Genomic DNA, 26064 nt, shown 5'->3' on the forward strand with positions numbered 1-26064 from the left:
TTTTGGCTGATGTCCTTTTTACGTTTTATTTGTGTTCTGTTCTTCCTTCCCGTGATGATGGGATGAAAGGTCCACTTTTTCCTCTAATACCAGCCGTCATCTCCTGTTGAGATGCGTCAGCAAAACTGTCAGCAAAATCATTGTCCCCTCCATGCCCATGAGTGGAGGTCACACTTAGGCCTGCGCTGTGTCTGGACACTCGCGTTCTTTCCCCTTGTCTCCACTTCCGTGAGATTAAGCTTCCTTGCTCTTGAATGTCGGTCTTTGCATTATCTGTTCAGCTTGGATTATCCGAAGGGGCGCATTGGGCTATGGGAATGACCATGGTTGTGTGGACTCACGGGCTGTGTGGACTATACACCGCTGTGGGCCAGGCCCGTGCCTAGCTTTAGGGGACAGCACGGGGTGAGGCAGGACCCATCCCTGCCCCCCTAGCCCCGGAGACCTTGGCGCGACACAGGCCTCCTTCAGCCCGCAGCGGTGTGCAGGCACACCTTCCCTGGAGCTCTGGCCGCTGGTGACCAGCCGTTGTCTCCTGTGTCCTCAGACCGACACCTCTGACCCAGAAAAGGTGGTCTCTGCCTTCCTGAAGGTGTCGTCTGTGTTTAAGGACGAAGCCGCGGTGAGGACAGCTGTGCAGGATGCAGTAGGTAAGGCGGCTTGGCCTGGGTGTGGCTGGCTCTGCCGCCCTGCTGCCTCCGGGCTCAGGTGACGTTTCTAGTTGCTGGAGCCCCTGGTCGCCGCGTGCGGACATGTCCACCGCTCTCTGCCTTCTTCTGCCTTTTTTGTTGGGTTCTTGCCGTGGAGCAGGCTGGCTGCGGTCCCGTCTTACTTTTTACGGAAGGGGGAACAGAGGCCTTTCCAGAGCCGTACAGTTATGTCTAGTTGGATCTCATCAGGCGGCATCTGCCGTGGAAGGCCAGATAGTGACAGCCCCGAGGCCCTTCCAGGGCTGGCCCGCCCGCAGGAGAGGTCATGAGCTTTTGCCCTCATCTCTGAGCCTCCACACAGTGCCCCCACCTGGAAGCCTGCAGGATGCCTGCTTTCCCCACAGCGTTCCCAGGGCTTCCTGAGATCTCTCTCGTCCGGTCGTGACCCTCCCTCACCCCCCCACTCCCTGTGCTGCTTCCGTGACAGCACGTGTGCCCTGCGCACCTTGAGCCCCGCCAGGTGGGCCGGGCTTGGCCAGGCAGGGAGGGGACGAAGAGCTCAGCACGGGAACAGGGCAGAGAGGAGTGGGGCTCCGTGTGGCACTTTGTCCTGGGTGGGTGCACTGTGGGCGGCATTGAGGCAGGCGGGCCAGTGGGGGGCGAGGCCGATGGGGGCGGCGAGGCCGGGTGGAGCCCCTAAGTCTGCTCCTGGTGGTCCCAGCCCCGTGCGCATTGATGGGAACAAATTACCTGCATTCTGTTCCCCAGAACAGCTGCCCGGCAGCGCGCAGCCCCAGTGTCTGTAGACCCCCACCCCTCTTTTCCCAACCTTCTCTGCTCATCCCCGCTTGCCCCCCCCCAGAGTGGCTGGAACCTCCCCCCGGGTGATCTGCCTCCTTCGTCTCCACCCCCACCGCCTCCCACCCCCACCAGCCCCGGTCACGCAAGGTTCCCAAGCCCCTTTTCAGTGCGTGAGGTCAGGACAAGAAGGGCAAGGTGTCACAGCGGGCGGGTTGAGCCTTTCCCTCGGTGCTGGCTGTCCCCTCAGCCTGGGATCCGTGACCGCAGTCTGCCGCCCTGTGTTGGGCTGACTCGTGCAGGAGGCGGGCCCCAGCCCGTGTGTGCCGGGGCTGCGTGCCCTTGGCCGGTGGGCGGCCGTTCGCTGTAACAAACTTGCTGCCCCATGGCCGCTTTTGCTTTGCAGATGTCTTGATGAAGAAGGCCTTCAGCGCCCCCTCCTTCAACTGCAACGCCTTCCTCACCCGGCTCCTCATTCACATGGGGCTGCTCAAGGTGAGGCTGTCGGGGAGGGAGGGGGGACACCAGGGGCAGCTCGGGCCACGCCTGCCCACCCACCCCGACCCACACCAGAGTCCTGCTGGGGCCTGGGGCCGTTTAAGCCCCGTTCCTCCATGATGGGGCTCAGCTCGACCTCAGCCACCCCAGGGGCCTTGTGGCTCACTCTGCCTTGTGCTGTGTGTTCCCCTCACAGAGTGAAGACAAGATCAAGGCCATTGCCAACTTGTACGGCCCCCTGATGGCGCTGAACCACATGGTGCAGCAGGACTACTTTCCCAAGGCGCTCGCGCCCCTGCTGCTGGCATTCGTGACCAAGTGAGTGTGCCCTCGCAGCCCCCAGGGCAGCCGCACCTCGCATATGCAACCCGTAGTCCGTGGAGGCTTCCCCTTGTGCAGGGCTCTCAGCATCTGTGTTTAAGTGTCCCCCCTCGGTGTCTTTTCCTGAGAGAGACAGAGGACACGGAATGGCCCCCCATTTTCTCATGAGGAAGCAGCACTGGAGAGTTGCCCAGGTTCTCTGTGCTGCTCAGTGTCCTGTCCTCAGTCTCTGGGAGCAGATGTCTCTGGGAGCAGTTCTGTGTCTGTTCCCTTGGCCACAGGGCTGAAGCTAGAGGGCCTGTCACACCCGCACGTGGGCCTCCGCCTGCAGACACCAGATGCTCAGAGCCTGGAAACCTTCGCCTTGTCCTGCAGGAGGGTCATGGGCCGTGGTGGGGCAGTGGCCACGTTGGGTAACAAGGAGCCTTCACACCCCAGCGCCTGTGAGGGATGGGTCGGAGGGCTCGTCCCCTGTCCTCACTGAGGTCCTCTGTGGCCCCAGCCCCCTCCTGGCCTTCCTCAGGCCTTAGTCTCCCTACTTGCCCACCAGGCTGTTGAATGAGGTTGTCTCTGGTGGCTCGGACCCTCCACAGTTGCTGGGAATCCAGTGCCTTGGGGAAGGCTGGCAGGGGGGAGCGAGCGCAGCACAGTCCTTGCCTGGTGGAGGCGACGAGTGTTGCGGGGTCGTCTGGCTCCGTGTGGTGAGGATCCCCGGCCAGCTTCCAGGACTGTCGGCGCCACGGCCTCTTGGCCACCGTGACATCTTGTGGTCTGTTGTGCTCCTTGGGCTTCGCACTCTCGTATGTCTGCCCACCTGCCACCACCACACCTACCCCCCGCCGCCGCTGTGGCCGACACCACCCCTTCCGCGGCACCTGCACTGGCCATTGTGAAAAGTCGAGCTGTGGACGCCTGGCCGGCCCAGTTGGTAGAGCCTGTGACTCTCGATCTTGGGGTCATGAGTTTGAGCCCCGTGCTGGGGGAAGAGCTGAGTGTTTGGTCCTCTGCCAGAGTCCAGGGCAGGCCCTCACCCTGGCTGCAGCTGGATGTCCCTGCCCCCCCTCCCCTGCCCAGGTGCACTCTCCCCTGTGCCGGTTCCCACGGCATGGGCTTAGTTCCGTGGAGCATCTACTGGCCCTGGCCCTGCCCGCCACCACCTGACAAAGCCCAGTTCCTTTCAGCCTCTAGTCAGAATTGTTCCTTTTGCCTTTCTGTTGCCCGAGGGCTGGGTGTGGACCCACAAGAAGAGACCCTCTCCCTTGGTGCTGTTGGTCAGTGGCAGGGCGTGTGCCCCACCCCCAGCACAGGCTTTGTCTATTCCACTTAAAAGAGGGGAATTGGTAAAAGCTGTCCCTTAGGCCGCCTTTGAGGTGACCACAGAGTGACAGGCACCTTTCCCCTCCCTCGACTCCTGGCCCAGTGGTCTGATACGGCGCCTGTGGGCCGCACATCCTGGCTGCACCCCCCAACTCGCCAAGCCTCCTTTCTTTCTCTGTAGTGAGATTCATGATCTTTTTTTTTTTTTAATTTTTTTTAAAGATTTTATTTATTTATTTGACAGAGATTACAAGTAGGCAGAGAGGCAGGCAGAGAGAGAGGAGGAAGCAGGCTCCCTGCTGAGCAGAAAGCGGGATGTGGGGCTCGATCCCAGGACTCTTGAGATCATGACTGAGCTGAAGGCAGAGGCTTTAACCCACTGAACCACCCAGGCGCCCCAAGATTCATGATCTTGACGGTGACAGTGGCCAGCCCGTTATCTGTGAGGGGCCCTGTGGCCGCTGGAAGGGCCCTCGCACAGGCTGCCGGGTGGAGAGTAGGGCCTGGGTTCCCACCGCTCTGAGCTTCACACACCCCCCACCCCGCAGCGCGCAGAAGGCAGGCTTCTATCATCTCCCCCACAGAGTCATCGTGAAGGTCCGAGGAAGAGAGTCTGGCACATTTCTGGCCTCAGAAACAGCCCCGATCCCCCCTCCACAGTGGGGATGGTGGCCCTGCTGCAGCCTGAGGTCTCCGGCCCGAGCTGTGTGGGTTCCCTCCCACCCCCTACACTGACTCTTCTTTCCTCACACAGGCCCAATGGTGCCCTGGAGTCCTGCTCCTTTGCCCGCCACAGTCTGCTGCAGACGCTGTACAAGGTCTAGGTGCGAAGCCAGCGTCCCCCCGAGCCCGCAGCCCGGACCAGTGACTTGGGAAGGGACGCGGATGAAGGACTCAAGCCAGCCAGAGGCAGGGAGGCTCTTTGTTGCTTGTGTCATGTCGGTCCCCGAGTGCGTGTCGGTGTGGTGCGTGTGCAGGTGTGCGCTTCCTGTCAGGGTTGGGGTTTTTAATGTCTCCCTGCTGGACTGGCCCTGGTCCCACTGGAGGGGAGCTGGCCCCCCGAAAGGGCTGCAAGCTGCTCTGCCATTAAACTCCTTGCCGTCTGAGGGCGCTCTGCTGATCCACGCCTCCAGCCCGAGGCCCTGGTGGCTGTCCTCTCCCGCCTTGCCTTCCCTGCCCTGCTGGGCTGCCCCAAAGCCCGGGCAGCTGCTGTCTGTCTGCCCGCCCTCCCCTCTGTGGGCTGGGCTGCGTTTCCCGCCCTGCCTGGGGCTGCTCACTCAGTGGCCGACTTTGCCTCCTGTCACTAAGCCCTGGTCCCGTGGCCACTGCCATCCACACTCTCCATCACGGCCGGGCTGATCTCTCCGCCTGGACTGCAGAGACTGCCACGGGCGTGGGCCCATGGGGCGGCCAGCAAAAGACAAGACTCCGGTTCCCAGGCCGTGTGGACAGGAAGAAAGGCCGGTGGCGACCCTGGGGGTCTAGGAGCAGGACTTGCTGGGTGGATGGTGCGTGCTCCAGACCCAGTGGGGCCCGCGCCTTGCTGCTGAGATGTCTGTGACTGGCCTGGGGGCCATGCTGGGGGGTGCTTTTTGGTAGGCCCAGACCTGGTCTCCGGCCCCCGGGGGTGGGGCCCACAGAGCCTGAGCTGTGGCTCAGAGGCTCCTAAAGGACCAGGACAGGGTGGGGACTGCATTGGAGCCGCCCCCCCACACTCTGTGTTTTCCCCTTTGCGCTCTTTGTGTGTCTGGGCTGTGCCCGGGGCTTCACAAATAAAGTCATCTGTGGCAAGCGTGGGCACTGAGCAGTCTTTCATCTTAAGGTGGGTAGTTGGGGCTTAGTACCTGGAGGCCCAACCAGTCCGGACGGGTTGGTCCATCCCCAGAAGCGCCCCTGTTACCCACCTTGTATCGTCCCATGGGGCACGGTGTGCCAGCTCCCCGTGGACAGCTGGGCAGTTCATGCCCAGGAGCGGCGCACGAGTCCTGGGGGTCAGGGAGCGTGGAAGGATCTCTTCCTCTGGGTACTGAGGGTCTGGAGCTGGGTGTGTTGCAGCTGTCCAGCCTCCTCTTACCCTTCACCAAGCCTTTGGGCTGTAGCGCCCCCGGCCCCTGCACTGCTCCATCGATGGACCTGGCTAAGCCAGACCCTGTCCGGATTTTGCCACAAGCCTCACTGGCTGCACGGTCAGGAACCCCCAGGTCTGGCTAGCAAGGTCATGTCACAGGGTTGAGCTTGGCTGGGAAGCACCCATGGGGTGTCTGGCCATAGGGCCTGGAGTGGAGGGCACCCCCTTGGGGTCCTTCCTTTCCTTTTGCCTCATGTGGTGGGAGGACAGCAGACCCTCCTTACCACCTGCCTGAGCCAGCAGCACGCCTGGGGAGCCCGTGCCTTCCACTGAATTCAAGAGGTCCCTCTGAGCTTTCGAAGGGGCAGCATTTCCTTATTGGCTGTGGACCACTCAGGCAACAGGCACTCTCTCTCTTGGCTGGTGGTGGCAGAGATTGCCATGCCTTGGCCCCCTACCCCCTGCTCTGTGAGGTGATACGGCAGAGGCAGGTAGAGTTCTGACCAAGCCCAACCCCCACCCCTTCGCCAGGCCCTGTTTTGAGCTCTGGGCCACAGGCACAACTTTTGGGGGGCTCCCAGTCTGGCACGCGAGACGAACAGTCATGGCCCAGTATAAGGGATGGTGGGCAGTGAGGTCAGGGAAGTCTTCAAGAGTTAGGGGTGCATGGGGTGCCCAGGTGGCTTAGTTGAGCCTCCGACTCTTGATTTCAGCTCAGGTTATGATCTCAGGGTCGTGAGCTCAAGCCCCACGCAGGCTCTGCGCTCGGCAGGGAGTCGCCTGAGGTTCCCTCTCCTTGTCCTCTGCCTCTGCCCCTCCCCCTGCTCCTGCGCACGTGCTCGCTCTCAAATAGATTTTTTTTTCTTTTTTTTTTTTTTTTTTTCCAGAGAGAGATCACAAGTAGGCCGAGGGGCAGGCAGAGAGAGAGGGAGAAGCAGACTCCCCAATCAGTAGGGAGCCTGATACGGGGCTCCATCCCAGGACCCTGAGATCATGACCCGAGCTGAAGGCAGAGGCTTAACCCACTGAGCCACCCAGGAGCCCCTCAAATAGATCTTAGATGGGATGCGAGAGCTGAGTCTGGAGACTCCAGTAGAACTTCTCACAGGTGATCATTTAACAGATGGAGAAACAGCTTCACGGCTGGTTCTCCAGCCTGGCGCACCCTTCCAGGGTGCCTGGTGCCGGCCCTGCGGCCTCCGAGGTTAGGAAGGCACAAGCATCAGTTCAGACTGAGAAGTGCACCACGGATCTCACCGAACCTTGCGGGAGGCCGGTGCTGCCTGGCTGCTGGGACCCACACCCCACAGAGGGTCCTGTTGGTCTCAGGTACAGGCCCCAGCCCCTACCCAGTCCCTCAGACCAGCTCAGGGTTCAAGACTCCTGACAGCCGCAGGTGCAGGGGAGGGCCTGAGGCTCAGCCTCTAACTCGGCCGCCTGTTGAGAGCTGTGTAGCCTTTGGAAGTTCCCCTCACTCGGCGCTTCCAAGACCTATAGGCAACCCTGAGATGACACAAGCCTCAGGACCCTGAGCGCTGCGACGTGGGACCTGCAAGATCAGAGATGCCTCGGCTGAGACGGCCTGTAAACTGTGAGTACAAAAGGCCTGCTCAGCCCAAGGCTGTTCTCACTAAAAAGAGCCCAACTGTGGGCTTGGGGCTAAAGCAGCAATAATTCCCCCCCCCCCTTTTTTTTTTTAAGATTATTTATTTATTTATTTGACAGAGAGAGAGATCACAAGTAAGCAGAGAGGCAGGCAGAGAGAGGAGGAAGCAGGCTCCTGGCCGAGCAGAGAGCCCGATGTGGGGCTCGATCCCAGGACGCTGGGATCATGACCCAAGCAGAAGGCAGAGGCTTTAACCCACTGAGCCACCCAGGCGCCCCAATAGTTCCATTCTGAAGCTCGACTAGAAAGTCCCCAGGAAGCACGGCCAGAGGTGCTCCCAGGCAGCACTTCCTGATCACAAGAACCTAGAAACGACTCAGGCCAAAAACGCATCAACTCTGGCTACGCACGTGCCGTGGGTGAATCAGGAAGGTCGCTGAGTGAAGAAAATCGGTACGTACCATGGGTTCAAAAGCTACTGTGTGTAGGCATGTGCGTGTGTGTGCTGAGCCCAGTGCTCAAGATAGCAGTTTGGGGAAGGCAAGGGACAGGACGGGTGGAGGGACAGTTACACACAGCCATCCACCAAACATTCAAAATGATCCATATTTATTCATCTAAGAGCCATATTTTTTTTTAAAGGAGGGAGGTAAGGTAAAGAGCTTTTTTTTTTGATGTCATAAAAGCACAAGGCATAAGGACATTTGCCTCTGTCAAGTTGAAAGTGAAAAACAATGACCAAAACTAAGAACTGGCAAGGTCAGAGAACACTGGACTCCTCCGTCTGTCATGTGAGGGTTCGTGTTGAGAATCGTACATCTAGCTGAAAACTGGGCAAAGGATAGGAACAGGCAGTTCCCCGAGGATGCAACCTGAGAAGCAAAAAAGCTGTTCCCCTTCGCTGGAAATCAAGGAAATGCAAAATAAAACCACAGAGATGCCGTTTCAGACCAGACTGGCAGATGGCACTAGAGGAGACCCCAGGAAAGAGCAGAGTCGCTGACATTCCGCTTGTTGCCGGAGGGATATCAGACTAATACAACCATGTCGGAGAGCGATCTGGCGGGGACTCGGTGAAGACAAGTGTAGCCTGTGATCCCAAATTCCATTTCTAAGGATCTTAGAGAAGCCCTTGTACATGGGCACAAGGTGACAAGTTAAAAGGGCAGTTTCATGAAAGATTCCAGAAAATTAGTAACGTCAGTGTCCACCAGGGAAAAAAATGGTTGATGACGGTATGTGAAGTGTGCAGTGAGGTAACGTGATGCAGTTACGGGGCGCCTGGCAGGCTCCGTCGGGAGAGCATGTGACTTTTTTTTTTAAGATTTTTATTTATTTGACACAAATCACAAGTAGGCAGAGAGGCAGGCAGAGAGTGAGAGAGGGGAGGAAGCAGGCTCCCTGCAGAGCAGAGAACCTGACGTGGGGCTCAATCCCAGGACCCTGGGATCATGACCTGAGCCGAAGGCAGAGGCTTTAACCCACTGAGCTACCCAGGTGCCCTGAGCATGTGACTCTTGATCTCAGGGTTGTGAGTTCGACCCCCACATTGGGTGTAGAGATTAAATAAAAACTTTAAAAAATTTTTAAAAGATTTTATTCATTTATTTGAGAGGAGAGAAAGAGAAAAAGCGGGGGAGAGAGAGAAGCAGACTCCATGCCAAGGGGAGGGGGGCCTGATGTGGGACTTGATCCCAGGACCTGCAGATCATGAGCCAAAGGCAGAAGCTTAACAGACTGAGCCACCCAGACGCCCCTAAAAAAAAAAAAAAAAATTTTTTTTAATGCAGCAGTTAAAGTGTATAATACAAGAGATAGATGCAGGAACTGTCTCCATTCATGTGAATAAACCTTAAAAATGTTGGGTGAAAAAAACAAGTTTGCAAAACAGTATGTACTGTCATACATGTAGTCTAAAATTTTTAATGACACGTTACAGTGAAGTTCTATTGCCTCAGGAAAGTGGTTGCCTCGGGGGGGAGAGTGAGGGAAGAGAGCGAGACAAGGTGGAGAAAAGGGGGCTTCCGACCGCCTGAGCTCCCGCTTCCAGTGTGTGTGCGCCCCAGAAGGGAAAGTGGGGACCCCAGCCCGTAACCTGTAGGCCCGCAAACATAGCAGCATTACAAGAGTCAAGAGATGGACGCAGCCTAGTGTCCATTAACGGGGACAGATGAAATGTGATCACTACACATGGGGGTGCAGTCGGTTGAGCGTCCAGCTCTTGATTTCAGCTCAGATCTGATCTCAGGGTCATGAGATCGAGCCCTGTGTCAGGCTCCACGTTCAGTAGGGAGTCTGCTTGGGTATCTCTCTCCCTCTCCCTCTCTTCTACCCGCTGCTTTCTCTCTCTTGCTAAAATAAATATATATCTTCAAAAATACACACAGTGGAGTACTGTTCATTCATAAAAAAGTGAATTTCGGACACATGCCATGGCAGGGATGAGCCTTGAAGCAAAGTGCTCAATGAAGAAAGCCAAACAGGAAAGGACGAGTAACATGTGATCGCACTGAGTAAGGGGTATCTCGGAGAGGTTACTAGGGGCTGAAGACAAAGGAGGTTACTGTCTCTTGGGTGTAAAGTTTTTCTGTTTGGGATGACGAAAAGTGTCTGGAAAGGGGTAGTGGTAATGGTCTGCACAGCATTCTGAATGCACGGAATGCCACTAAATTGTGCAGTTACAGGGTTAAAATTGTAAATTTTATGTAATGTACATTTTACCACAATTTTTAAAATCTTAAATGTAGAAGACAAAACTACTGATCTTTAAGGAGTTTGCATAGGTGAGTATCTTGAAGACCTTGGGAGTAAAAAAAATTAATACATTAACCTGCATTTAGCCTCCTTGGTTTGCCACTGCAGGATATTCACACAATGGATACTGTGTAGCAGTATCTTTGTTTACCACAAGGCATCATGGGGAGGGGGGGCGTGTGGGTGGCATAGCCAGTAAACCGACTGGCAGACACTCTTGGTGTCTGCACAGGTCATGAGCTCAGGGTCCGGGGATCGAGCCCCACATCCGGCTCCCTGCTCAGCGGGAAGCCAGCTTCTCCCTCTCCCACTGTCCCCTGCTTGTGTTCCCCTCTCTCGCAGTATCTCTCTCTGTCAAATAAATAAAATTCTTAAAAAAATAAAAAAATAAAATTATCATGTGATGCTATTATACTAGGGTGGCAAAAGTGCAAGACAGAGGAGAGCAAGCTCTGGTGAAAGTGTGAAGCCATGGCGCTCCTACACGGCTGGCGAAAGTGTAAATTGGTGCAAACCCTCGGACAAACTGTTGGGCACTATCCACTGAAGCTGAAAATAAGCACATCCTATGGCCAACAGTCCCACCCATCCGTCTGTCCCGACAGCGACGGGCTGCGCTGTGTGTTCTCCGAAAGACATGCAACGGGGGTGCCTGGGTGGCTCAGTCAGTTAAATGTCTGCCTTCGGCTCAGACCATGACCCCAGGGCTCTGGGATCGAGCCCCACTTCAGACTCCCTGCCCAGCGGGGAGCCTGCTTCTCCCTCTCCCTCTGCCCCTCCCCCTGCTCGTGCACACTCACTCACTCTCTTGCGCCCGCTCTCTCAAATAAAATCTTTTTAAAAAAGCAAAAACAAAAACGTGCAAACATTGTAAACAGCCCTCCTCATAACAGCCCCAGCCTGGAAACAGCCCAAACGTCCATCAAGAGTGGAATGGATTCATTGCACCACGTGGTACCAAGAAGGCGGAGGTGAGAGTGGTCCACCAGAGTAGGGAGGAATATTTTAGCACCAGCGTTGTTTAGAATCACCAGCATGTGATGACAATGAAAAGCAAACCAACTGTGTCTCATTGCATTTAAATTCCCTGTCGATCGCACACCCCCTCGTTCCCTGCATCTGGGCAGATGGCTCCCTTGCCTCCCCCCCATGCCACTCTTGTGGAATACTTATGGAAGGGAGTGCTGAAATGCTATATGAAAATTAAACAAATCTTTTAAATTTTTAAAATACACATCACAGATGAATGCTGAATGGAAAAAAACCAAAGAGTATACACACCGCCATGCCGCTGACACGAAATTGGCCTGTGGCATGGCACTATCTCTGGTCAAAACAAAAAAATCCAAGCAAACTGAATGCAAATCCACCAGAAATATGGATCTGAACAGTCACATATGTATAAAAGTTTGCTATGGTTTACATAAACTGTTGCATTAAAAAAAAAGAAATTTTTTTTGGTTTAAGTAGGGTCCTTGCCCGGCGTGGAGTCCAACGTGGGGCTTGAACTCATGACCCTGAGATCATGATCTGAGCTAAGAGTCAGAGGTCCCCCTGTTGCATTTTTTTCGATTTTTTAAAAATTTATTTGACAGAGAGGCAGGCAGAGAGAGGGAGGGAAGCCAGCCCCCTGCCAAGAGCCCAATGCGGGGCTTGATCCCAGGACCCTGAGCCACATGGGCGCCCCAGAGTCCACCATTCTTGAGCACCTATTATGTTCCCGCTGCCTATTGGACCCCCACAGCACCCCCGTGAGCTGGTTACTAATACTGGTTTTTCACAGCGTAGGGAATGAAGGCTCGGTGAGGGGCAGCCCCACCGGACAGCCCACAGCTGGGAGGGAGCCCAGATGTGGGACCCACGGGCTGCCCGGGCACGCCCCTCCCTGCCAGCCGGCCCAGCCCTGGCTGTCCCAGCCGGGCTCTCCACGATCCTGAGCCCTGAGCCGGCTCTGGGCAGGAGGCCCTGTAACTCCAGCCGCCTCTCCCACCACTGCCCGCCCCTCCTTCACCTCGGCCTCAGGCTGGGCTGCCCACAATGCCTCCCATTCAGCCCCGTCCCCGCTGCCAGGCCTGCGGGCCCGACAGGGGGGCTCCCGCGGCATCCAGGCTGGACTGGCAGTGCAAGGCGAGGCGGCATGGAGGGGTGAGTCTTTGGGCCCTGGGGGGCATCGGGGGTGTCTAGAGAAACTGAGAGGCTGCAGGCAAGCCCCTGGCCCTCTCTGGGCCTCTGACGGGTCGGGGAACAGGGGCTCTGGGATCTGCTGAGGGAGAGATTCTCCAGGGTGTCTCCGAATTGGTTTCTGAGGAAGGGGGTGAATGGGAGGGGGGCTGCTGCAGCGAGCCGCCGTGGGCGCGTCTTTTGGGGCTTGTCTGAGAGCGCAGCGGGCCTCTGAACCCGGACACTTGTCCCTGAGGGATCTGTTCCCACAGGGCCCCCCTTTCCCAGTCCACCCTGAGCCTCGGGAGGATGCCAGCAGCCCCGGCCTTCAAGGGGCCTGGGACCTCAAGGAGACTGAACACAGATGGTGACAAGCAGAGAGGAGGCTGAGGGTCGGGCCTAGCGCAGGCACCGGCGAGGGCTGCCCAGGGGACGCCGTGCAGGCTGAGAACGGCAGGAGGAGCGGGGGGGGGGGGGGGGCTTGGCTGTCACAGGCGGCGAGGAGGAAGCTGTGGGCGACCCTGGAGAATCTGGGCACACTCCAGGTGGCATCAAGAGTCAGGACTTGACACCAAAGGCCGTGGGGAGATGCTGGAAGGTTTTCAGCTGGCGGTGTCAGAAGCCCGTCTGTGTCGTGGAACGTTCCCTTCGGTTGGTGGTGGTGGGCAGTGTGGGGGAGCCAGGAGCGCCCGGTGGCAGCGGTCACTCCTGAGGCAACAGGCCATGGTTGTGGTTGAGGGGAAGGGCTCCCACTGGCTGATCTGATGGATGCCTAAGTTGGGGGAAGGACGGGGAAGGGGATGGAGCTACGCGTAGCTCCATCCCCTCAGCTGCCTGCATCCCAGTCCGGGCTGGTGCATGGCATCGGATGGACGAAAGGGGAATAAACCGAGGCCCAAGCCTCCTGCTCACCTGCCAGTGTGGCTAGCCCAGCCAGGACGTCCCCTCGAGTCTCTCGGCCCCCACAGTACCTGCCCCCCCGAGACTTGCCTTATACACTCAGGCCCAGCCTGGTGCCCCTCTGGCCGCAGGCCATCTTCTCACAGTAGGTGCCACTATGCTCCCTGCCACCGCGCCTGGGGCACTGGCTGCTTCTCTCTCTGCCATTGGGAGGTCCGGGAGCCTCACCACAGCCTGGGCACACCCTTTGAGCCGTCAGGTCACCCTTACATTCAGCACGGCCTCCCTGAGCCGAGGGGCAGGTAGCCAAAGAGATTCGCCAGGTCACCTATCTGAGCCTCAGTTTCCCCTAGTCTTAAACAAGGCTGACAATAGAAACTTTGCTGCATGGAGCAATGGTAAGGACACCTTCGCCGCGGCCAAAGGAGGAAGACATCCAAGGGGCTCTGGAAATAGGAGCTGGGCTTGGTAAGTGGACAGCATGGGACACTTGCCCCTGTGAACGACTGACCCTTCCTCCCTCTCCCAGGCCCCAGAGCATCTCGCTGCTGCTGCTGCTGCTGCTGCTGCCACTGGGTCCAGCCTGGCACATAGCTGCCCAGCGCTGCCCACAGATGTGCATTTGCGACAATCCCAGACGGCACGTCGCCTGTCGGCACCAGAACTTCACTGAGGTGCCAAACGCCATCCCTGAGGTTAGCAGGATGAGGGGGGCAGGGAGGACAACAGGAGGAGCCTGGGTTGGCACCAGTAGATCTGCCACTGGCTGGGAGACCTTAGCTTGTCACTTTTCCTCTCGAGCCTCAGTCTTCACATCTGTAAAATGGGAATAACCGTCACCACTAGGAAAACAGCCTACTTAAAATTCTATATGATTGGAACAAGTAGGTGACTTATAAATTGGGGCGCTTGGGTGGCTCAGTTAGTTAAGCGTCTGCCTTCGGCTCAGGTCATGATCGGAGGGTTCTGGGATCGAGTCCCACATGCGGCTCACTACTCAGCAGGGGGCCGGCTTCTCCCTCTACCCCTCCCCACGCACCTCGTGCTATCTGACAAATAATCTTTAAAAAAAAAAAAGATAAATATTGAATTAATTACAAACCCTGTGAGAATATTGAATTAATTACAAACCCAGAGAGCACGGGGATATGCGGGACTAAGATACGGTCTCTGCCCTGTGGAGTCAGGAGCGGGAGGGGAAGAGAAAGCAAATGCGCAGCGCGGGTCGATGTGCGAAGCGCCGGCAGCTCGGAGCCTGGGAGCCGGGGAAGAGAACAAGGACAAGGAGAGGGAAGAGCACCTGCGAGGGCTGCAGTGCTCGCGCCCCTCGGCACCCCCCAACCCCCGCCTCTCCCCGCGCAGCTGACTCAGAGGCTGGACCTCCAAGGCAGCAAGCTGAAGGTGATCCCCGCAGCGGCCTTCCGGGATCTGCCCCACCTGACACATCTGGACCTGCGCCACTGCGGGGTGGAGCTGGTGGCCGAGGGCGCCTTCCGCGGCCTGGGCCGCCTGCTCCTGCTCAACCTGGCCTCCAACCGCCTCAGCTCGCTGCCGCAGGAGGCCCTGGATGGGCTGGGCTCGCTGCAGCGGCTGGAGCTCGAGGGCAACCGGCTGGAGGAGCTGCGGCCGGGGACGTTCGGGGCGCTGGGGGCGCTGGCCACGCTGAACCTGGCCCACAACGCGCTGGTCTACCTGCCGGCCATGGCCTTCCAGGGGCTGACGCGCATGCGCTGGCTGCGGCTGGCCCACAACGCGCTCAGCGTGCTGGCCCCCGAGGCCCTGGCCGGCCTGCCCGCCCTGCGCCGGCTCAGCCTGCACCACAACGAGCTGCAGGCCCTGCCCGGGCCCGCCCTGGCCCAGGCCCGCGCCCTGGCCCGCCTCGAGCTGGGCCACAACCCGTTCACCTACGTGGGCGAGGAGGACGGGCTGGCGCTGCCCGGCCTGCGGGAGCTGATGCTGGACCACGGCGCCCTGCAGGCCCTGGACGCCAGGGCCTTCGCCCGCTGCCCGCGCCTGCGCAGCCTGGACCTCCGCGGGAACCAGCTGGCCGCGCTGCCCCCGCTGCGGGGCCCGGGCCAGCTGCGCCGGCTGCGGCTGCAGGGCAACCCTCTGTGGTGCGGCTGTGAGGCCCGGCCGCTGCTCGAGTGGCTGGCGCGGGCGCGGGTGCGCTCGGACGGCACGTGCCGGGGGCCGCGGCGCCTGGGAGGGGAGGCCCTGGACGCCCTGAGGCCCGCGGACCTGCGCTGCCCCGGGGACAGGGCGGAGGAGGAGGAGGAGGCCAAGTGGCAGGCGGCGGCGCGGCTCCGCGGCCCTCCTGGCAACCCCCAGGAGGCCGACGGGGCCGCCCGGCCCTGCCCGCGCGCCTGCGTGTGCGCCGCCGAGTCCCGGCACAGCGGCTGCGAGAGCCGGGGCCTGCGGGCCGTGCCCCGCGGCTTCCCCAGCGACACGCAGCTCCTGGACCTGAGGCGGAACCACTTCTCGTCGGTGCCGCCCGCGGCCTTCCCGGGCCTGGGCCGGCTCGTGTCGCTGCACCTGCAGCACTGCGGCCTCACCGAGCTGGCGGCGGGCGCCCTGGCGGGGCTGGGCAGCCTGATCTACCTCTACCTGTCGGACAACCAGCTCTCCGGCCTCAGCGCTGCCGCCCTCGAGGGGGCCCCGCGCCTTGGCTACCTGTACCTGGAGCGCAACCGCTTCGGCCAAGTGCCCGGGGCCGCCCTGCGCGCCCTGCCCGGCCTGTTTTCCCTGCACTTGCAGAGCAACGTCGTGGACCGCCTGGAACCGGGGGACCTGACGGGCCTGCCCGCCTTGCGCTGGCTCTACCTGAGCGGCAACCGCATCACCCAAGTGTCCCCTGGGGCGATAGGCCCAGCTCCGGAGCTGGAGAAGCTGCACCTGGACAGGAACCAGCTGCAAGCGGTGCCCACGGGGGCCTTGGAGGGGCTGCCTGCCCTCCTGGAGCTGCAGCTCTCCGGGAACCCGCTCGGAGGCCTGGCAGATGGGGCCTTCCGGCCCGTGGGCGCGTCACTGCAGCACCTTTTCCTGAACGACAGCGGCCTGGAGCAGGTGCGCTGGGGAGTGGCGGGGAGGGGAGGCAGCATGAGGCCCCGGGCCGCATGCAGTCCCTCAGCAAACACTGCTGCCCCCGTAGTCAGGTCTGAGGCTGGCCCGGGTGCCCCTGGGATGAGCCAAGGCTGTGCCTGCCCCCAGGGCGCTCTGGTGTGGGGACAGACCAGCTGGATTCCAGGGCCACACCGGGAGGCCGGCCAGAGAAGGTACTGCCACAGCAAGGAGGAAGGGGGTCCGTAGGGTTCTTGAGCACTTTGAAGGCAGGGCTGGAGCCCCAAGGGTTTCTGCCTTAATGAGGGTGTGTTCAGGTATAGAAAGAACCATGAACGTTCGGTGATGCACGAAGGGCAGGCGCTTTGGGATCAGACCAGCCAGGGTTTCCATCCCTGCACTGCCCTTTCTCCCTGGGCCACCTTGGGCTCTCCGCTTCCCTTCTGCTGGGGGAGCATGGGTCAACCTCCCAGGCCTTGGGGTGAGACAGGCCTGGCAGGAGCTCGCACCAACGCTTGGCATCTCCTCGAAGATTTCTCCCAGGGCCTTTCTGGGTCTGGGGCCGCGGCTGAGGAGCCTGCACCTGCAGAAGAACCAGCTGCAGGCCATACCCGCCCTGCCCCATCTCAGCCAGCTGGAGCTCATCGACCTCAGCGGCAACCCCTTCCGCTGTGACTGCCAGCTGCTCCCGCTGCACAGGTGGGCACCTCCGCTGCTCCCCCCCACCCCGGGGTGGGCTGGGGACCCACCAGTGGCTCTCAGTCAGGCCCCACTCTCTCCCCAGGGTACCATGGCCATGCGGCCGAGCATCTTCTGGGGCGAGGGTCCTGCCAGAGCCAGTTGCCGGGCCTGAGGGAGCCAGAAGTGCATGGAGGCTGGGGGTGGACTTCTCTGGGCCTGGCTTCCCTCACTCCTCCTCCCAGCCTAGGGGGGTGGGACCTAATAAATATTTGTGGGCCCTTCATTAATTTCATAAGAAAGCAACAGGAATCCTGGAGTCCAGCAGAGCTGGAGACTGACTCCGGGCCCCATAACTTCTCTGTGCCATTCCCTCATCTGTAAAGGAGATGGAAGGACCTGTGTCCACCTCATGGGGGTTCCTCGTGAGGATGACCCTGTGAGCTCGCATATATAGATTGATTTGAACAGTGTCGGGAGCACCCTAAGCTCTCTGGCATTATTATTGCTACTCTTCCCTTTTTACAGACAAGGGATCTGAGGATGGAGGGACTCCCTCTGAGTCCCCTAATTGGTGAGGGTCTGAGCCAGGATTCCCTCCAGAGTCTGTCCTCACCCACTAGGCTCCACTGCCCCCCAGTTCCCGAGGACCTCCTCGCCGCCCCCTCCCCAGGAAGGCTCGGCACATCGGGTTCCCTGAACTCTCTCCTCTCCTCAGGTGGCTCATGGGGCTGAACCTGCGTGTGGGAGCCACCTGTGCTACCCCTCCCAGTGCCCATGGCCAGAGGGTGAAGGCTGCAACTGCTGTCTTTGAAACCTGCCCAGGCTGGGCTGCCAGGAAGGCCAAGTGGATGCCCGCCCCCAGGTCCAGTGCCAGGAGAACCCCCATGAAGGGCTGACAGCCGAGAGCAGACAAGGTTGGCCTGGGGGCAGGTTGGGGGAGGCCTCGGTGGGTGGGTCAGTTTCTGAAGAGCCTGGGGTAGCAGGGATCTGACTTCTCTTGGTCCTAATTCCTGCGGTTCCAGATCTGGACAATGACTCTGTCGCTTCCATTCTATGATGTCTGTCCCCGCTTCTCACCTCCTCTACCTCTGGCTGGGCCCAGGTGGGTCTGTGAGGAAATGACTACACTGTCCCATCCTGTGGGACAGTGGCCTTTCTGAGAAGCCACAGAATACCTGGAGCCTACATTCTAGAAGCAATGCCACTATTGCCAGATTTGCAGCTCATTGTTGATTCCAGTCCTTCCTGGACTCTGGGGCCTGGCTCAGCCCTGGGCCAGGAGGAGCAGGGGGGCCGTCGCTGTGGCTACCGCCTCCTGCTGGCCCCTGCTCTGTGTTGTTCCATCACCCGCCTGACATTTACGTTTACTTGAGCCCTTGGTTGTAGCAAAATTGTGCAGCGCACAGTGGAGGGGAGGATACGGGGACCCTAGCCTGTGGGGACCCCTGCTGTGTGGTGAGGGCACCGGGAGGGTGTCTAGGGGAGAGGCCAGTCCTGAGAGGGAAACGGAGAACAGAAAAGCAGGTCCTGGTAAGACAGAGAGAGGGCTCAGCCTGGCCTGCCTATGGAGTGGCACCCCCAGGACCTGCGTGCCTGGGGACCGGGGGTGGTGTAGTAGCCTCCAGGGGCCGCTCTGACAAAGTACCACAAACTCGGTAGCTTAGGACAACAGACATTTTGGCTCACTGTTCTCAGCAATCTAGATGTCCACAGGGCTGTGCTCCCTCTGAGGGCTGTGGGAGAGAGCCTTCTGAGCCCCTTCCAGCTTCTGGTGGCCCCAGATGGGCCTTGGCTTGTGGCCACACAACTGCAGTCTCTGCCTGACTTCACATGGCATCTCCCTGTCCCTTCACATCTTCCTGCAAGATTGGAGTCCAAGTTCCCCCTTTCTAGACGGACAGGAGTCCAGTTGGATTAGGGCCCAACCCCATGACCTTATTCTAACACGATTACCTCTGTAAAGATCCTATTTCCGAGTAAGGTCTCATTCTCAGGTGTATCTTCTTTGGGGGAGGGGCACACAGCTCATAAGTGTTTCTAGTCAGGTAGGCTGGGAGGAAGGAACCTCTAGAAAGACCCCAAGCTGAAGGTGAGCAGTTGTGCCTTAGAGGACGGATCTGGAAGCAGCATTAATGACAATGGCATCAGTCTTTGCGGACACTTTTGTGGCACCAAGTTCCTGTCAGGTGAGGTGCTCCAAATAGCACTGGAGTTAGAGGTTTTTCTTTTTCTTTTTCAAGATTTTGACAGAGAGATCACAAGTAGGCAGAGAGGCAGGTGGAGGGGGGGCGGGAAGCAGGCCACCTGCTGAGTAGAGAGCCAGGTGCGGGGCTTGATCCTGTGACCCTGACCCTGAGATCATGACCTGAGCTGAAGGCAGAGGCTTTAACCCACTGAACCACCCAGGTGCCTGATTTTTCATTCTTTAAAAAGATTTTTATGGGAGACAGTACGAGCAGGGGGAGGGCCAGAGAGCCAGACTCCCTGCTGAGCAGGAAGCCCAACATGGGGCTCCATCCCAGGACCCCCAGATCAAGACTTGAGCCGAAAGCAGCCCCTTACCCAGTGGAGCTACCCAGGCGCCCCCGCTATTTCATTTTTGTGGAAAGTAGCAGTTTCTTCCCAGGAATGCAAAAGAACAGAAAGATGGGGGCCCTGGGGTGCCTGGCTGGCTCAGTCGGTGCAGCCTGCAACTTCTGAGCATGAGACTCTTGATCTAGACTCCAAGCTGGGCATGGAGCCTGCTTCAAAAAAAAAAAAAAAGAAAAAAAGAAAAAGACAAGGACCCTGACCTCGAGGATCATACACGGCTCCGAGCCCTGCTCCGGGCCGTTGCTCACCTTGCGCACAGCCACGGCTGGGCCACGCATGCATCATGCTTTCGAGGCCCAACCTCTGGCGTGCTGTCTGGCCAGCGGAAGATGCTTCAGCAAGGACACCGAGTGAGGACTTACTGGTGGAAACACGGCAGGCCACCCTGGGTTTAATCCCAGGGCTGTCACTTAACAGTTGTGAATTTAAGTGAACAAGTTACTAAACTCTGATAAGGCTTTTTCTCCCCCATAAAGTGAAGTCAACATGTGCATCAGGGTTCCTGTGAAAATCGACTGCGCACGCGTGGGTCCTTGAACCCGGTGTAGGAGGCCATTTCTGATGGCAGTCCCCGTGCTTGCCCCACCTCTCGGGCAGTGTCTAGACTGGGGAGCAGTGAAGGAAAGGTGTGCGCATCTGCACTTGGTCTAATGTGCGCCAGGAGCCCCTGTAGGTCATGGAGCAGCGGGCATGTTTCGTCAGGGGCTCTCACAGCCACCCCTCATCCCCCCGCTACTGGACCCCAAGGTCTCTGGTTCTCTCCAAGGGTAAGTGAGGTACAAAGCCGGTCCTGTGCCTCCCAGAAGCCCACGCTTCCGTCTGTGATCAATCAAGTAATCTCTCGGCTCCAGCAACACAGGTTACGTATTTTCAGGTCCCACACTCATCGGGGCTTGACCGCTGCAGCAGAGATCTAGGCATGGGCTCCGCCTCTGGGGAGCTGAGGATCTTCCGCAAGAAAACAGCAGAGATGTAAAGAAGGGTACCCAGGCGTGGTTGCTATGGAGACGGGGTGCTCAAATGAGGACGTTTATTCCTTGTGCTTGTGGGTGAACCCACCCTCCGTAATGGATCCCATGAGGGGACAAATGAGAATACACTCAGCACTCAGGCACAGGCAGGCGTCACTTGATTCAGGAAGAAGGAACTGAGGGTCACGTCACATGGCGTACACAGTTTTCCCAGAAACTCCCAAGTGGATTGGGACGAGGCACTAGCTTCCACCAGGAGCAGGAGCCTTCGAGAGCTCCAAGGGTTCTCTGCGAGCCCAAATGCACACCCAGGACATCTTTCTCCCCTGGGGTCTGAGGCTACTGACCCGTCACCACGGCAGGTCTGGGGTGTGTATGAGCGACAGCAGGTAAAAGCAGGGCCCCTGTCCTTGATCTTCACTGTGTTCTAGATCTAGTCACTTTTGGGGGGAATTCAGGCTACACCTACTGGCCACTTTCTGGCCCTGGTGTCTATACCACGTGGAGCTTTCTAGCGCCTTTAGCAAAGGAGTGAGGCTCAAGTTCTCCCTGGAAGAAATGACTGGAAATCAGCTCCCTCAGGCTGGTCACCCCATCTCTGGGTGACATCAAAGAGCCTGGGTCCCGAGCAAACGCATGACCAGCACCGCCCCCAGCAAGCGCGGGCAGCGGCAGCCTGACGGACCAGCTCAGAGGATGTAGCTGCGCACCCCCAGCAGCACGGCCGCACCCCCGAGGGACGACACAGGAACCCACCCGGCAGCGGGTCTCTACTCAAAGACAAGAACTAAAGGTCAGCCTGCCTCCACCTTCCCTTCCAGGAAGACTCACTGAAGAGACGGAAGGAGGAGACAGTTTCCAAGGGGACGAACTGGAAAAATAAAAGCAACTGAAATCTGGCAGACACTAGGGGAGCTTCTAGAATGTAATTTCAGAAAGGAGAATGGACAGGAAGGGATAGAGGGCCAGGAAGCAGGTGCTATTGTCCTCTTCTGGCTCCCTTAGGGCCACCCGAGCCAGCCCTGTGACTCGGGCAGCGCTGCATCTGGCCCCGGGGAACAGCGAGAAGGGGGCTTGGAGCGGTTAAGCGCAAAGCTGGCTGGTCTCCCTTCCAGCTGGGGCCTCCTCACGCACGGCTGCTTGCCTTCCAGGCCGGCTGCCCCCTCTGCCACCGGGCCTCCCCACGTGGCATGGGGCCCCAAGCCCGGAGCAGACCCCACCACTAGGCCACTGTTCTGTTTAGGAGATCAGGGGCAGTCCTCTTGCCAACAGAGAAAACAGGTTAAGGCCACCTCACAAGTCACCAGAACCTGCCTCCTGGTCATTGGTGCTTAGCTGCCTGCGCGGGGTTCCCTGGCCTCCCCCGGGTAGGGCAGAAGCAGAGCGCCAAGCCCAGAGGGGAGAGGCTGCTCTCAGGCAGCCACACCGCTCGCCACCAGCCTCCCCTCCAGGGCGCGGCTCCAGGCCTGCATTACGGGACTTGTGGGACACACGTGTACACGCTTCACAGACTCGTCTTCCAGTGTGACTGGGGCAGCCCTCTGCCCGCTGGCAGCTGAGGGGTATGTGGGTGTGCGGCGAGGTTACTGCAGGGCGGAGGGCGTGAGTCCTTGGGGCCGGCCGTCGGAGCTCCTGGCAGAACTCAGGCAGAAAGGCTCCGTGTGCAGACTAAAGCAGCAGGGGAAGGGCGGCGGCCCCCAGGAGCCCGGGGCTGGTGGTGGGGAGGCTCAGTCGTCCGTCTCCTGTTTGATGCTCTCGATGGGGACAGGCAGCGCCGGACTCGGGGCTTTGTCGGGCGCGGCCGTGTCTAGATGCTCCTCCTTCACGCGCACGGCGATGACTGAAGAGGAGGGGTGGGGGGGGCGGGAGGACAGGGTGAGCAGGTGGGAAGCTCCGGGAAAGGCAGGGGGCCCTCGGGACGTGGCGGGGAGGTGGGAACGGCACCTTCCCCCTGTGGGGCAGGCGGCGGAGACGGAGAGGGCCCGGCTGGAGACGTGCGGGTGCGTTCAGAGGCGGGGGTGGGCGTTCGGGAAGCTCTCCTGGCCCCGGGGTCCGAGAAGGACTGCTTGGCGCCCGGAGAAGCCCCTTCACACTGGACTCTCCTCTTCTGTGCCCAGGTGGGGAAGGAGAGGGGCCGCCTCTGAGCGCCCGAGCAGGCCGGCCCTGGCTCGACCCCGCCCGGGAGGCTCTTACTCTCTTCTGGAGCAGGATCTGACCCGATCTTCTCTGCGGCCTGCAGGTCACCCTCCAGCAGGGGCTTCTTGGAACCCTGTCTGAGAGGCCGGGTCTTGGTCGGTGGTATTCTTTTCCCTTTGAATAAAAACAGAACAACACTCAGCACGGGCTGTATCCGTGGGGGTCATCCATGGGGGAGCAGAGGCGAAGGGGCCGAGGGGCAGGTGCCCCAGCCTCAGAGAGCGTCTCTCCGGGAGGGGTTAGTTCCAGCCACGCCCCCCCCGCCCCCCATCCCCGGTGCCTGCTGAGCTTCCCTCCCCTCTTCCCCTGCGCGGTGACTCTCCCAGCCCCACCACTGCGGACGTGACCAGCTCCATACCCTCACGTCACCCTGATCCTGCCCAGGGACCCCATGCCTTCCTCCTTGTCCTGTTTCCAGAAACCTCTCCTCTCCGTGGTGCCCCTTCACGGAGAGCTGCTCACTGCCACAGGCCGGCAGCTCGGAAGGACGGCTTTCCCTCCCCCTCCCTACCCACCCCACGGCCATCCCCTCCAGCTGAGCCTGCACAGGGCTCCGGACTGAGTGGGCGCCGCCTAGGGAAATGACACCGCAGCTCCTGCCCCTGAGGGTCCCAGGGGAAGAACGACAGGCTTGAGGAGAAACGGCCAGCCTCCCAGACATCTGACTTTCAGACAGCAGTTGTGTCCACCTGGGGGCGGACGGGGCCGCGCTGACTTCTGACCACAGGCAGCAGGGATGGGGGCCCCTCCCCCTCTTCTCTCTTACAAATATCATCTCTTGCCTTTTCTCCCCGGGACCCTGACCGTTCCCAGAGACCGAAGCCTCCCTATTTGTACTTGGGTCCCTTAAGACACAGGCCGACAGGAGTCAGAGGGCAAAGGAGAGGAGACGGAGGGACCACGAAGAGCGCTACCTACCTGGTGACCACCCCCTGCTCCCAGAGCCAAAGGCCCAACTGATCCCAAGTCCCACACCAGCCCGGCCGCTTCGGAGAATCACTTACTTTTCTTCCCAAACTGTTTCTTTTTCTTCTTTGTGGCCTCTTTGGCCTTCAGAGGTGTGGTTGGCTCTGTTGTTGAAAGACGAGGGGAAGAGGTTAGAGGAGAGCTGAAGAGGGCATGGGACGGACACGCCCCGAGACGCCTTGCCCACACCTCACTAGCCGCCCTTACACACGGGACACCCCAAGAAGGAAAGCCAGAGTTGGGCAATGAGAATGGGGGAGGGACTGGAGAGCAGCTGTCCCTTTTTCCCACCCTTGTCCCCCGGGCTGCTCCGAGGGGCCTGGGTGGTTTACCTGGGTGCACCAGGGCACGAGCATATGACAGAGTGGGCAAGGTCAAGGAAGGCGCTCCGCAGGCCAGAGGGAGCGGGAGACAGACACGTCAGGAGCGGGAGGTGGGGACACAAGGGCCACTCTTTCACTAGAAGCGGTCCAGGAGACTTCTCGGTCTCATGCCAAAGAATGAGGCAGGCCCGGCACAGGGGGAGTGGTTGGCAGGAAGGAAAAAGAGAAGGAAAGTCAAGAGTCCCCCGGGGCCGCGAGAGCCCAGACCTGCGGCCACAGGTGGCTGGAGCTGGTAGCCGGTGAGCTCACACCAGCCGACGGGGTAGATGTCCGGGGACTCACAGTCCACCCACTGGTCGTACTCGCTGTCCCAGCCGTCGAAGTGGATGCTGAGGAGCCTGTGCACCACCCGCTTCACCGTGGCCACGCAGATGAGCCGGGGCTCCATCAGGTCCACGGCCTCCAGCTTCATGCCCACCTTGAAGCCATGGTTGGGGCAGTCCTGGGGACGGGGGGGAAGACGCGGTGACCACGACAGCCAGCTCCCTGTGAGTACCCGGGAGGAGTGGGGCCCGGAGTGCCTGTGGGGAAGGGTCCCTTGCTAGTGATCCCACTGTTCCCAGCACCAGCCCCTGCAGGGAAGGGAGCCGGCCGGACAGTCTGGCGGAATGCCTATGGCAGAGTTTGGGACTTCTCCCCTGAAGTGGCTGATCCCCGCGGTCCAGACTGAAGGAAGAAGGGGGGTGGAGTCAGCCCCGCTGACAGTGGGCAGGGTTGCCCCAGGCCCTGTGCCTCCCAGCGCTCCTCACCATGTTAAAGAGTCTCGATGGAGCTGCTTTCGACTTGGTCTTCTCTAAGTAGGTGTCCCAGCTGAAAGTGTGTGCCTCGTAGCCTGATGGGGCAGAAAATGTAGATGTGGACGGAAAGCAGAGGAGGCGGGAGGGAGTCCAGGAAAGGCGCACAAGCCAAACGGGATAGCTGCTTCAGGACCCAGTCTAGAGTCTCCCTCCTCCCCAGCCTGGTACCCGCTACAGAAGACCATGGTCCTGTCGTACAGGTTGTTCACTGCCCAAAGGAACAAGTGGGAGCTCCGCTCACCCAGATACCCATCAGCCATGGAGCCAAGTCAGCCCAGTTGAACGGCTGGGGGTGTGGGCTTGGACAGGGATCTGGGCCCGTGGGCACACACTGCCCTTTCCAACTGTGAGGACAGTCTTACCTTTCGGGGGTGTGAGCTCAATGTCATTCTTTTGGCAGAAGGTGGCTGGGAAGATGGCGTGGGAGGAGGCATGGTAACAGAACCAGTCTGAGCCATCTGTGGAGGGCCCCCCATCCACGCAGATCATCAGGTAGCCGTCGAGGAGAACCTAGTGAGGGGAAGGGCAGGCAGACACCCTGGTATCACGAACGGCACCCCCCATCCCAGGGTAAGGAGGCGGATGGAGCCAACCAGAGTTAGAGCTCAGCCTTCCCTGAGCTTCTGCTTTCGCCGGAACCCCTAGTTGTGAGGTTCTCTACCTTCCTCATAAGACAGCAAATGCTGTTCCCACAGGGACTACAGCTGTTTTTTTCCAGTATGTTTAGTGGTGAGTACATGGGCCCAGCCTGAAGACTGGCTAGATGCACAAACCAGCATGTCCTGGGGGGCTTAGGCAGAGTCATTCGCTGCTTAGGCCACAGTCACAAGGGAGGCAGCGGCGTGCAGCGTGGTCAGCAGCTACGGCTCCTGGCGGGGCTGCCACCTGAAGACAGCGTGTGGCGGTGGGAAGGCCCCCCAGGGAGATAACAGGGAAGCTGATCCTGAGCAAGGAGCAGGTAAGACCCCTACTCACATAAGCACAGCACTCCCCGAGCAGCCAGAGCGGGGAAGGGGGGCTGGAAGCCGAGTGCAGGACTCTGCGCTGCCCTACTGGCTCACAAAAGCCACGCTAGAGGCTGCGGGGCCGGTCCGGGCTTACCTTACAGATGGTTGCCACGCAGATGTTGCCCAGATTCAGGGGGTCAATAGCTTCCAGTTTCATTCCCTCCTCAAACCAACCACCTTCCGTGTAGACAGCTCGAACCTTAAAGGAATGGGGCAGCTGGGGAATCTGGGCGGCCCAGGTGGAGGGTGGGGGGAGCTGGCCTCATCTGGTCGTCTGGGAAGGAAACAGGGAGGGAGAGGAACACCCCGGGGGCGTGAGGCCTGGAGCACACCATGACCGAG

At 59.5% G+C, this 26064-nt stretch overlaps 3 protein-coding genes across 9 annotated transcripts in view; 2 read left to right on the top strand and 1 right to left on the bottom strand.

The window, feature by feature from the left end:
* Nucleotides 1-5375, top strand: part of RANGAP1 (Ran GTPase activating protein 1) — a 32122-nt gene extending 26747 nt beyond the window's left edge. For 3 of the 4 annotated variants that reach the window (XM_082739989.1, XM_082739990.1, XM_082739988.1), the window contains exons 13-16: nt 548-650; nt 1855-1943; nt 2143-2264; nt 4339-5375. In XM_082739989.1, the coding sequence (XP_082596115.1) occupies nt 548-650; nt 1855-1943; nt 2143-2264; nt 4339-4408 (384 nt within the window). In that variant the 3' untranslated portion in view covers nt 4409-5375. Of the gene's footprint in view, nt 1-547; nt 651-1854; nt 1944-2142; nt 2265-4338 lie in introns of those variants that run through there. The other variant, XM_082739991.1, reaches the window with a different exon arrangement.
* Nucleotides 5376-11840: 6465 nt separating this feature from the next.
* Nucleotides 11841-22710, top strand: CHADL (chondroadherin like). 2 transcript variants are annotated; one of them, XM_082739978.1, is made up of 6 exons: nt 11841-12157; nt 13602-13767; nt 14435-16135; nt 16662-16828; nt 17526-17724; nt 22491-22710. In XM_082739978.1, the coding sequence occupies exons 1-5, from the start codon at nt 11862-11864 to the stop codon at nt 17704-17706; spliced, it is 2511 nt and encodes an 836-aa protein (XP_082596104.1). In that variant the 5' UTR covers nt 11841-11861; the 3' UTR covers nt 17707-17724; nt 22491-22710. The 2 variants fall into 2 exon arrangements, with proteins under 2 accessions (XP_082596104.1, XP_082596105.1); XM_082739979.1 differs by lacking the exon at nt 22491-22710 and adding an exon at nt 17833-20132.
* The window catches only part of L3MBTL2 (L3MBTL histone methyl-lysine binding protein 2), a 529035-nt gene continuing 523386 nt past the window's right edge, over nt 20416-26064 (bottom strand). For all 3 annotated transcript variants that reach the window (XM_082739986.1, XM_082739985.1, XM_082739987.1), the window contains 7 exons: nt 25817-25921; nt 25078-25225; nt 24668-24750; nt 24126-24360; nt 23574-23639; nt 22567-22683; nt 20416-22213 (listed from right to left, as the gene is read on the bottom strand). In XM_082739986.1, coding sequence (XP_082596112.1) covers nt 22101-22213; nt 22567-22683; nt 23574-23639; nt 24126-24360; nt 24668-24750; nt 25078-25225; nt 25817-25921 — 867 coding nt within the window. In that variant the 3' untranslated portion in view covers nt 20416-22100. The remainder of the gene's footprint in view (nt 22214-22566; nt 22684-23573; nt 23640-24125; nt 24361-24667; nt 24751-25077; nt 25226-25816; nt 25922-26064) is intronic.

This window comes from Mustela nivalis (assembly GCF_964662115.1).
Source record: "Mustela nivalis genome assembly, chromosome: 7".
Taxonomy (NCBI): domain Eukaryota; kingdom Metazoa; phylum Chordata; class Mammalia; order Carnivora; family Mustelidae; genus Mustela; species Mustela nivalis.

Coding starts and splice junctions, on each gene's coding strand:
- CHADL (XM_082739978.1), top strand. CDS start 11,862: ATGTGGGACCCACGGGCTGCCCGGGCACGCCCCTCCCTGCCAGCCGGC. Junction 13,768..14,434: donor TGCCAAACGCCATCCCTGAG/GTTAGCAGGATG, acceptor CTCCCCGCGCAG/CTGACTCAGAGGCTGGACCT. Junction 16,829..17,525: donor CAGCTGCTCCCGCTGCACAG/GTGGGCACCTCC, acceptor TCCTCTCCTCAG/GTGGCTCATGGGGCTGAACC.